At 40.3% G+C, this 12,182-nt stretch overlaps 1 protein-coding gene across 5 annotated transcripts in view; it reads right to left on the bottom strand.

Moving 5' to 3' along the window:
* Positions 1-12,182, bottom strand: part of CDC42BPB (CDC42 binding protein kinase beta) — a 100,514-nt gene that overhangs the window by 66,906 nt on the left and 21,426 nt on the right. For all 5 annotated transcript variants that reach the window (XM_061998704.1, XM_061998705.1, XM_061998706.1 and 2 more), the window contains exon 2: positions 5,727-5,818. In XM_061998704.1, coding sequence (XP_061854688.1) covers positions 5,727-5,818 — 92 coding nt within the window. The remainder of the gene's footprint in view (positions 1-5,726; positions 5,819-12,182) is intronic.

Raw genomic sequence — 12,182 nt, 5'->3', positions numbered from 1 at the left:
GAACACTTTGCCTCTTTGGATAGCTGGATGAAAAGTGTCATATGTTATGTGTAACACTTAAGAATTCTGTTAATCTACGATGTAGGAAGGTAGAGTCCCTCCTGGGTGCCTCATACCAATCACCAAAGCTTCTGAATAGGTGAGACAGCCTTAATTGCAGTCTGTAGGCTCACTGTGCGCCAGGTTAATTTCTAGAAGTACATAAAAACATTAAACTCAGTCCCCTACAGCTGCGATTACAAGGTGGGAAAGGCACAAACAGCCCTGCGTCTCGCTGCCAAGCATGACCGACAGACCTCAGGAAGCTTACGCTTTGCATATTCAGTTCTGAGTCTCGCTGCACCCTTGGACAATGCATCTCATTAGGAACCACGTAATTTATCAGAAACCTGTGGGACACAAGGGATCAGTCTCATTCTCCCAGGCATTATTTATTTTCTTCTGGAAACACTTCTACATCTGTTGATTCCAGTTAAGACTCTGACTAAACATTCCGAGTCGAGGTGACACGTACTATTACTAAACACTACACGGATCAAGTCTGTACACAACAGCATTTATATGAAAAGGTATTTCTAATCCATCCAGAGCAGTAATACTTAGGTGGGGCACATTAAGAGTTTTAGTTATTTTTGTGCTAAGCAAGACCAAGCAGTTCCACCCTTCCGCTGGAACCACGGTAAGTGTTGCTCATTCAAGAAATCCTCGCTAACAAACAAGGGAAGGAAAACAATTGTTTCAGTCTCATGCTGACAAATTTCCAGGAGGTGTCAGCCATGTTATACAATCCAAGTTCTCAAACAAGGTACATCTTGACAGAGTACTTCCTTCGACAGCTGCTCTTGCCTGAAATGCAGTAATCTACGGCAATGTGCCTAAATGGTCCTTTACACAAAATGAGGGAAAATGATCTTAAAAGACTTACACAAGTACGTTACTGAGAGGTCAGATGAAGCTTATAAAGGAGCAAAGATGAGTATTTAGAACCAGACTGATCCCATTCACAGGATCCTCCTCCTTCCCCTCCTACCATCCTGCAGCACTAGTAATCCTAGTTCCCTTTGGCACACAGAGGCAAACATCAAGCACACAGAAGGCTCTTCTTAGGCTGGTATAAGTTTCCCAGTTAAGCACAAACCTATCAAGCACAAGTTCTCAGGACATAACTTCAAACAACAGTCCACAATGTTTCTAGATGGAAGAGTTGTCAGGCCTATGCAAATTCCAAGCCACAGGTGGATTTGGGGTTTTTGATTTGGTGTGGTTTTCTAAAGGTCTAAAAGCTGGAGTTTTCCATTCTGTGCTCATATTCTGTAACTCTTCTCCTAAAGAATGTGTACTTTCACTAGTTAACAAAAACTTCACCCTACAGTACACAGAATCTCATTATTGTCTACAAAGACAGACTTCTACATTAATTGTATTATAATTAAGACTATAGAAAATCATAGAATCACAGAATGGTAGGGTTGGAAGGGACCTTTAGAGATCATCTAGTCCAAACCCCTGCAGAAGCAGGTTCATATCATTTTAGTTTATTTCAGAGGGCTTTTAAATTATTATTCATCTCCTCATAGAGGCTGCCCTTCTGCACAACCCTTAAGATTCTGTGATTTTGTGAAAGTAAATCAGGGCACTCACAAAAAATGTTCCACCCATCTGTGTATACACCCAAGTGAATACACCCTAGGAAATGGAGAAGAGCCATGAGTAGTTTATCTTCCTTATAGCCTGCATTTCTAATGATGCTATTCTAGCTGTCATGCACTCAAATCACATTTAAACTTTTCTTCATAACCACTAAACTTCTGAAAAAATATAAATTGTGTTCTCAAGCCAGTGACTCCAGCAGTCAGAGTCTTAAATGTTGCTGTAAAGGATCTTCAGACATTGCATTTACCCTGCATGCAAAGTGGCTGGCTCAGTGTATGAGAAAGGGAGAACTGAGTCTTGGCAGGTGGATGGGGAAGAAATCTCTAGGTTCTGAGCTACGCTGTTTCTGTCTTAGCATAATAACAAGAACTTTAGGAATGATATTTTTTGTTTGCCTTCTCACATGTCCCATGCCATAAGAGCTTTCACTCTGGTTGTTTTAGCTTACCAGTTGGGTTTTCCTCTCATATTGCTGGAGTTCTGCTGGTGTGAACAGGAGAAAGAAGAAAGAAAGGAGGAGGAAAGAGGCACTGACAAACCAATACAGATATGTACTGGTGATTATATCAATCTGCCTTGAATTAAATACTAATTTTGCAGCTCTGTTCAGCAACAAACTCATATGTGGTCTCAATCCTCTCTCCTGTCAAAGACCATGTTCCCTTGGTTTACATGTTGTGTGGCAAAAAATTGACCACTGATCATGACTAATAACTAGTAATCATGCTTTTATTTTGTTTAAGCAGTATTTCTTCAAAGCTATTGGTTTATATAAAAGTTCTTTGGTAAGACTAAATCCCCCTGATATTTTTCAAGAAGTGCAAAGTAGCCAAACTGAGAAGAATGGAATGTAGTTTTCATCCTGTTTGAAGCCTGGCTCATTTAGCTGCTCAATATTTAAACTACTTCATTCTAATAGGAATAGATTAAGTCCAATTATTTTCTTGAAGCATTCTAACAAATAGGTTATAGATACATAAACAATTTATTTCTAGCAGATAGTTGAGGTTTTAGTGTTGGGTTTTTTTTTTTAAACAAGAACTAATGAATAACCAAATAATCACTCAAACCCCATTAAGTAAAATCTAATATAGTTCCAATGTATGTATGAGTATAATATGGGAAAATTACTCCCAGCTCACCCATTCAGTTTTCTGAAGTCTTGCTTTATACAAGTCACAAGCCACAAGTCCCTCTCAAGAAATCTGATTCTTATGGAATGTCAGCTTTTTTGTAATTACTATTCTATAATGCCCATCATATTTGGCAGTTATAGCAGTGTGCTACACACAGGGATTCACTCGTAATCAAATGCATAAAACATTCTCTAGCAAGCGGGAATAAAGTATAATGAACTTCAAATCAATGATTCCTGCATAATCTAAACTGAAGAAGTTTCAAGCTGCTGCAACTATAAACTATAACTTTTGTAATTAAAAGATGAACAAGACAATATGTGATACTGACAGATAGCAGCACTGACTTTGTGAGCACTCACAGCTCGAATAGAAGGATGAAATTAAGATACTTTCTCATTTCACTTCTGTGAAATTTCATTTCCACTGGGGGGGATGTGATGTACAAATTGCTTCAGTTGAGTTCCATGCTTTTCCAAATGAAAGCATATGAAAGATACTGTTGAGTCATGCACTCCAAACACTGTTATTACAAGCTTCCACCCAGAATTTTTCTCTTTTATACACCTTAACACTCTTGATTCAAAGCTAAGAAAAGCCTTCCTAAACGCCTTAGAAAGTATAAACTCTTGAAGTATAAAGTCTCTTGAAGCTCATATAAATACTTCATCTGCTGTTGGTCAACTCCTTAAGTGGAGAGAGCATAGTTTTGAGAAAGAGCAGAGCAAGTACTGTGGAAAACAGCCCTTCCTTCAAGCTATACTGCAGGAAGGCGTTTCCAACACTCCATCTGCACTTTGCTATAAAAGGTTCCCTTGACCTGAAACCATTTTTGATAGCTATAGCATTTGCAAGTCTAGTTCTGAAAAGATACAGAAAATGCTTCTAATCCCACCAAAATTGTCAAAACACTAATTTAAAATTCCTTAGATATCAGTGCTCACAGCCACTCCACCAAGTAATTTGGCACAGCAAGGCCAGAACAACAGATGGAAGTAGCCTGTGCTGAGCCTTCCCATCTTTACTGACTGCAGCTCAGGAATTTTGCTTCAGGCTGTATCAAACATACTTTGAAGGTGTAAGAACCATCAAACCCAGTGACTGATTGTTGGGTACAGAAGCACATTTGGTGCACACCTGGAACAGAGGTTCTGGATTAGTTTCCTCCAAAAGAAATCCAGCTCATGCACAGCAAAGTCATTCTGTTTTAAGTGGGGGCATGTCCCTCATAACTGTGCTACTGCATTGAATCAAAACCCTAACAAAGAGGTAGACAGTCATCTACCACTGTCTTGATTCTCTAGGCCTTTTATCTACTCATGAACCATTCAGGTCAGACCTCATTTCCAGATTTAACTTCTAGCTTTCAGCTCTGATTTAGACTTAGCAAATTTGTTCCCGTTTCTGCTTTTCCCTGCCAAATTCTTTGCAGTAACTTCTCTCTCTGAAAGTCATGTTCAAATAATACACACCAGCTAAAAAAACAAACACTCAAGGGAGGAAAAAAACAACTGATTTTCATGCAGTGTTTCCACTACCTGAAGTTAACACTTCCTTTTTTGTAACAAATGTTGCAACTCACTAAGTTCAACATCCACTAGAAAATGAACTTTGTCTTACAGGTCAAGATGTTACTATTTCTCTGGACATTTTAGTTCAAATGCTCAAGTTTCTTCAGCAGCAATGCTCATGATGATTATACAAGTACTACATGTTACCTCATCACATCATTAGATGACGGTATAGATGAAAATGTCTTCTTGAAACATTAATTTCTGTCTTAGGTGTCCACTTTCCTCAAAAGCAGTCTCTGAAGTTGCTTAGAATTATGTAGATATGAAATTATGTGGCTATTACTTCACCCACTGCCAAATGCACACAGAAACCTCATTGCTTTCTGAACCAAGGTTGGTCCTGCACCATTCTATTCTGGTCTGCCTGTGACACTTTGTCCCACAGTCAAACCCTATGTGAAAGCCTATGTGAAAGACAGTTTAGGGCATAACATGCTTATAAGGAAAGCCCTGCACAGCACACAATTCTCTCTGTGGAGATAAGCTAAGATAAGGAAGCCTAGCCTTAGCCATGGGCAGCAGGAGTTGTAAGCAAGTGCTTAGATGAAGTGAGCTGCTAATGGCTGTCACTACATTTGACTTTAGAATGGCACTACTTAAGAGTAGTTTCTCTGAGTGGCTTTAGTTACTGTACTTAAATGCTGAAAAGGCTGTCTTTGAGGTTCTCCAGAAGTCTCAGGTATCCTATGCCTACTGGAGGGGTCATGCTCCTGAATGCTTTTGCCAATGGCAAACCCTATCAGACTTCTGTGTCTGAGACTTTTATCAAGCACATTAAGAAGTAAAGCTTCAGTCCAGGGTCCTGGGACACAAAACACAAGGCGTTCCTATCACCCCAGCATGATTCAACTTGCTGTCCAAAAAACAGATCCAGCAGCCTTTGATCTTCAAAGATGACAGGGAACAGCCTTTGAGGCAGCCAAATGCGTCTTTCTGCATCACCAGATTGCCAGAGACAGGCAGATGGGTGGAGCAGCCTCCACCTTCCTACCCTAGAAGCAGCCCAGTTCTGTGTCAAATTACAGCAGCACAGATGAGTACATATGGCAAGTGGGAGAAGAGATCCAAATTCAGCTGTGCAGCTGCTAGGTGGGACCACCCTGATCATACACTGAAGAGACGCTTGTTTTGCTGCGCTGAAGTCAGAACGAACCAGTCACAGAGATGGCAGAACTGGACACCAAATACCCTGCTTCAAAGAGACTACTCATCAATACCTTGCTACATTCCACATTTGGAAGTATTTTAACATATCTGTGTGAGTCTTTTGTCTTTAGGACGAGAGCAGGTCAACTGTAGCAAGAAATCAGATGCACAAATGATGAAAGTCACGTCACTACAATGGAAAGTAAAAACCTCTTACCTCACCAAATGCACCTCTCCCAATCACTTTGATGATTTCAAAGTCATCTCGATGGAGTTGCATTTCCTTTACCAATTTTGTAAATGGTCTTGCTGTTTAAGGGAAAAAAAAAAAGAAAGAAAAATTAATTATGAACAGAAATATTATATAAGCCCAAAAGAATCCATAAACCAGATGTCAAAAGTACCCACTGCAAATGTAGCTTTATAATTCTAATAGCAGTCAAAAGGGGAAAAAACATTAATTATGCTGTTTAATTAACACTTTCTATTTTTTTAAGCTCAGTCCTATGACTGGTTCTACCTTTCTGCCAGCAAGTAAAAAGCAAAGTAGTCTTTCAGAAGGATTTCCTCCCTCTCTTTCTTTAGGGCTTTGTGAATCAGTGAAGGACCATTTGAAAGGGAGAGAGAGGAATCATTACTTGTAAACCCTGGGGAACAAATCTGCCCTATCCTTCAGCCACAAGAATAATTCTCTTCTTTAACAGAGTTTATCTTTACTTCTTATTATTTCCGCTAGTAGCAGCTAAAGCTTTAACAACCCATCAAATCTGAGACAGATTGAGGAAACGAAACCGCAGATAAGAAACATATGGGAGAGTTCCGTTATCAAATTGTGGATCACTACTTCAGGACACAGGTCATTAGACTAATTTTGCAGAACACCAGCTTCTCTTATTAAAATTCAAGTGGAGGGGAAATGAAATCAGTAATTTTACTTCTAGGGGTAGTAACACAGGTATCATTTTTCAAAGAAATACCCAATTTTATCAATAATTCCAGGCAGTAAACAGAAGAGTAAAATCCTTGGTTTAAGTGTTTATAGAAGATTCCCTGCTACTGTAAATGGATCATGAGCAACTTTCAAAGCAGGAAGACACAAACCTATGCAAGGTTAAGCTGTCTTGTACACTTAACAAAACCCTTGTTTCTTCGTTTTTCTTGTTTTGTCAACCAGTGACAAACTATTTTACTGCTTTGTCTACAGTTTTCCTTGATTTAAAGTGTCTCGTTCTTTACCTCATTAATTAATCCAGAAATCATAAAGGTCCCTTCCAACCCCTACCTTTCTATGATTCTATGAAATGTATTCAGTTGTATTAAGGCAAGTGAATGCAATTACTCTTTATATTTTAAAACATAATAAATATTATACATCAAGCCAAGCATGTACTTAAATTTGAGTAAACAGAAGAAATAGTGACTACAGAAAAGGGCATTAATGCTATCTTTCTAGGAACTGAAAGGAAAGAAAGAAAAGATTAGAACTCATTCTCTTTACCACCATTTTCAATTCAAAAACTGCCAGCAGTCTGGGTTGGTCCTGTTTTGTCCATCTCAATTGGTCAACGGAGCAGTGGAACAGGCTGCCCAAAGGGGTTGTGAAGTCTCCTTCCTTGGAGGTCTTCAAGACCCGCCTGGACATGTTCCTATGCAACCTGATCTAGGTGACCCTGCTTCTGCAGGGGGTTGGGCAAGATGATCTCTAAAGGTCCCTTCCAACCCCTACCATTCTATGATTTTATGATATTAAAATGAATTAGTTTAATATATGCAAATTAATAAAGTATTCCCTCCTAAAAGGAAGTTACAAGCTATTTGTGCACTGGCTTTTGGTATTTGGCAGGTGTTGGTGTTCAGAAACACTGCAGCTTCAGTGGTCTCTCTCTCTCAGAAAGCTAAGCACTAAACACTACCATTTGAATGCACAGAGGAATTTTAAGTTGCATAGGGCTTCCCCTAAAATGGAAAAATTCAAGTCTGTTAAAGCATCCAAACTCCTTAAAAGTAACTGAAATTTGAAAACAAATTACTCACAGAGTCTCATCATCACAGAGACTGCAACAAAGGTTACACAGCAGATCAGAGCTCAGAGCAGGCAACACATCAGTAATTAATTTAAACTGGTATTTACTTTATTGGATTTTGGAGTAGAACCCTGTTTACATCAGGATGTGACCTGATGCTTTTAAATACTGGATTACACAATCTTAACCTCTTAGTAAATTTTAAATATTTCAAATTTGCTTTCCTGCTCCTCACCTAGGACACTGCTTTTCCACAGCCCTCTCATATCCAGATAAGTAGCATGCACAGAACTAATAAAAGTGAGTGAGCAGACACTTGTACCACAAAGTACCAGAGTGCTGTGTTTGCCAAGTGATAGACCAACACGAGAAAACGGGTAAAAAACTCCACCTTCTCCCTTTACAGATTGCTGTTTTATAAATAGGGAACTCAAAGGAAACTTCTCTCCATATACTGGAATGAATAATTACACTTTACTGATCACTTGTGATCTTAATATTAAAAGCAGGATTTATGATTTTGAGATAATACTTAATGAAAGTATTTCATCCTGCCAGAGAAACATTAGCTGTACTGGGGGTTTTATTGGCAGTGATTAGTGAATTTTGTTATATATACTGTTGTCAGGGTAACAGGAGCTGAGAGTAATTGCAAGAGTTTGTTTATTCATGACTGTGAGGCTGTAACCAGAATCTGGGATAGGCTTTCTAAGTGCTATATATCTGTGTGCTTCACTACCTTTTTTCTCAAGCTGATTTTGAATTACTGTATTTACAGTTGTCTGCAAGGAGTGTGTTATCCAGGAAACCACACAGGAAAGAAAAAACCCACAACAAAACCAGCTACTTTTAAGAAGCCAAAAAATATATGCTCTCAAGAATATAACACAAAGCAGTAACAGTCAATGTTTTGATCAATATTCGCAACAGCAAGCGAAATGCCAGTATTTATTTCTTCATTAAAAACCAGGGTATATATGACAGGCATAATTCTCCACCCAAAAACAAATTCTATTCCACTCATATTCTCCTCCTCCCCTGACAGATAGAACCAGCATAATTTGTTAGCACAGGAAGAAAACATCAATTTGAATAATTTGAAAACATAATTTGAAGCGCAGTCATGGGTAAATAGGTTTGTGATTTAGGTTTGTGAGATGCATCTACGCTGCAGTCAATTTGTATTATGCCACCTGATAAAAGATATTTGAAGGCTGTTTCAGCATGACTAAAAGCTGGGGGAAATGCCAGCAGATTTGGCACTGCTACCCCAGGAATGGGCACACATCGGCCCCTGTCAAGGTCAGAGGCATGTCAAATTTCCTCTCATTTCTGAGAGCAGGTGAGGGAAGGATGGTAGTATTATTGACATCACCCTCAAATCACAACAGGACTTTTGCCAAGCTAGAATGTGGTTAAAAATGAGAACTGTTGAGGTATGCTTTGGACTTCTACTTTCTGTTCAGATTCTGAAGCATTCAATTTATGTCAATGAGTTAGTGTCTGGCATCACAGAAACTATGACTTTACATCACAGTGGACAAAAGATAACTGCTGCTTCAGTGGTGTGTTTACCCAACAGTTCTAATTTGAAGACTCCTGTGTCTTTCATTAGGCAGTGTAAGTTTCCATAAATTCAGCCCCACAAAAATCACCGAGTCAAAGCTGCCAAATGTTGAAGAACATCTGATGTTTTGTATCATTGGCAGCTTCAAATTCTAAATGAATGTGACAAATGCAAAAAAATAATACAGAGACTTGCAGGTCTCTTTCAACAATTTGGGATGAAAGGGAGCTCAGGAGGTCTCTAGTGCAAGCTCTTGCTTAAATCACAGTCAATACTGATTTCAGACCAGGTTACTCCGAGTTTTGCCTTGTTAGGTCCCAAAAACTTCCAAGGACAGAGACTCCATGGCCTCCCTGGACAACCTATTCATACACTGGACTGCCCAGCATCGAGTAGCTTCACAGTTCAGAAATGATTTGAGGTTTAAGTCATTATATAACATGATGATAACATTCAGGTAGATCTACCCAGAAGGTACGTCGAAACTGTCTGGTTACAGAGAAATTTGTCTGCCACCACGCTCCTTTTATCGACTCATTCCCTTCACAAAACGTTGTGGTAGGAAACTATGTGAATTGCAAAATATTAATGTCAGGGCAACAACAAAATGACGCAGATAATTGACTGTGGAGCCATACTCCCACCAGGCAGATCCAACATTTTATTCAAGATGTTTTCTTTGGAGGAAGAACATGAAAGAGCAGCAAGTTTTACCATTTCCCTCAACCATCTCTCTTAACTTACATTCTAGAAATCCAGTAGCTTGTTTGCCCTTTGTGCACCCTTTTCAAAGAAACAGCATTCCTGTGATATTGCTACTAAAACAGAAGGCTGACAGGTTTAACAAGTTAGTGCTTGTCTACATGTCTTGGGAGATACCCACACCCAAGTAGCCCCAACCTGCTTACTAGGGTGATAAATACCTGTTACAGCCCACACTTGAGTTTTAAAGAACAATCCTCTTGATACCTGATTGTGCAATTTTCCCTGTATTTCAGAAATGTAAATTTTTGTTTGATACAAAAATCCTTTGCTGGCTCCAAGCTTAACTCTTCCAGTCACAGAGACTTTTCTCCCCTTTCCTGTGCTCACCTGCTTCCTCTTATTGTCCACCCTGTGAATGCTACTTTTCAGTCTTAGGTTTCCTAAGGAAATAGGTATGTGTGATCACAATGTTTGACAGTCTGAGTCCATCCCTCCCACCTAGTCCCTTTTGATGCCACTGAAGACCCTTAATATCTCCTGTACACCAAATTTCAGTGAAGTTGTCCAAAGATACCAAGTTGCTACAAGTTTTGTAAGAACCTGGCAGGGAATAAGAAAGACATCCAAAGCATAATCTCCAATGAAGGAAAGGCTGCAAGAGGAATCTAGCAATCACCTGCTTAGCTGGGAACCCAGCACATACTAAGGTACAAAGCAGATGGACCTTGCTGTCCCTAGTCATGGAGCAACAACAGAACAGTACTGAGACAGAAGAGGGAAGAAAAAAGTGTTCATGAGAAAGGGAAGGTTGTATGGTGGGAAGGGCAGGGCATTATTCCACTGAGCCTGGTAAAGGAAGTCGATCTCAATTCTACAGGAAGGCACACCACCAAAGTTCTGCCATTTACAAGCAAAACATGACACATTCTGTGCTCCCTGACACATTTTCTGCTGGGTCTTTGACTTGTGCCATGCCCTGCCTCCTGTTTTCATAACATACATACACACATTTCACTTGCCCTGTCTGCCTCTTGCTCAATGATCTGATTCTTCATCATTCATCAACATTCATTTGACGAATACAATCAGTGGTGCAAGACTTTATTTATCATCACAATGACACAAGCTCCACCTGAGATGCACCAACTGATTCCCTCTTGCAAAGCTCTTACAGCCTTTGCTGAACAGCCTCTCCAAATGTCATGGGTTTGTGTGGAACCTCTTTTTGCTTGGTAACAGGCAGATGGAGTGCTGGTCCCAGTAAGAAGTTCTCAAAATATCCCCTGGCTCTGAGGTGGACCCACCTCCTATTTAAAGAAGGGAAATCTGAGCTGGAGGAGGAGATGGGGGAATGGTACAAGATGGAGACTCCACAGTCACAGAAGGAGGAAGGAAGGAGTACCACCATACTGGAGAGCCCTCTGCAACTTGTGTTGAGAATGCAAGCTGTGCCCCTGCAATCCATGGAGGGCAACAGCAGGCCTGAGAGCCACCAGCAGCTCTGGGTGAGTGTGCCACGACAGGCAGAGACCGTGTGAGGAGGCAGCCATGGCATGGTGCTGGAGTGACCATGGGCTCCAGAGACCCACACAGGAGGCAGAAAGGAGTGTAGGCCTCAGGATGAACGTATGTCGGAGCGGCCCGTGCAGGGCTGCTGGGCCAGGGACCTTGTGCTGGAGCAGGGAGGACCAGCAAGGAGTCCATCTGCCTCAAGGAGAGACAAATGGCAAGAGCCACCAGGAAAGGATTGACTGAAACCTCTCAGTCTCTGTCGCCTTGAACTGTTCAGGGAGGCAGAAGACAAAGACACCGGGATCAGGGCTCTGAGCCTAGGAAGAGAAGAGGGATGGGAGGAAGGTGGTCTTAAAGGGTTGGTCATGCATTTCATAATTGTACCACTCTGCATTGTTTTCTGTTTTGTATGTTTTGGGGTTTTATGTTTTTGGTTGGCAGTAGATTAATTTCTCTCTTCTTACCCAAGCTGAATAGTCTTGTCTATTTTACCTGGGACCATAAGTGGCAATTGAGCCCTGTCTTTAAGGGGTTCCAAAGGCCCTTAATACTTAAGGCTGATCTTAGTCCTTTGTTCCTAGATGGTGCTAAACCCCGACACCATACCAGATATGATTCATATGCTGTCAAAGTCCACTTTGTCCCCACAAAGGAAGGCCAGTTTTATGCTGCCTGACTAGTCAGTACTTCCTAATTTTAAAGTGTTATCTTCTAATAGTATTTATCTGAACTGAAATGCCTGTAGAAACAGACACATACATCAAGAAAGTCTGAATCTTCCTGAAGCTGATTGTTAGCATTTTTCAACAGGAGAAGTGATAATTGTCATTAAATATTATTTGTGATAGTTAACCTTGTACACAAA

This window comes from Colius striatus, chromosome 6 (assembly GCF_028858725.1).
Source record: "Colius striatus isolate bColStr4 chromosome 6, bColStr4.1.hap1, whole genome shotgun sequence".
Lineage (NCBI taxonomy): Eukaryota > Metazoa > Chordata > Aves > Coliiformes > Coliidae > Colius > Colius striatus.
The sequence above is the reverse complement of the archived record's forward strand: the minus strand, read 5'-3'. Positions and strand labels throughout refer to the sequence as shown.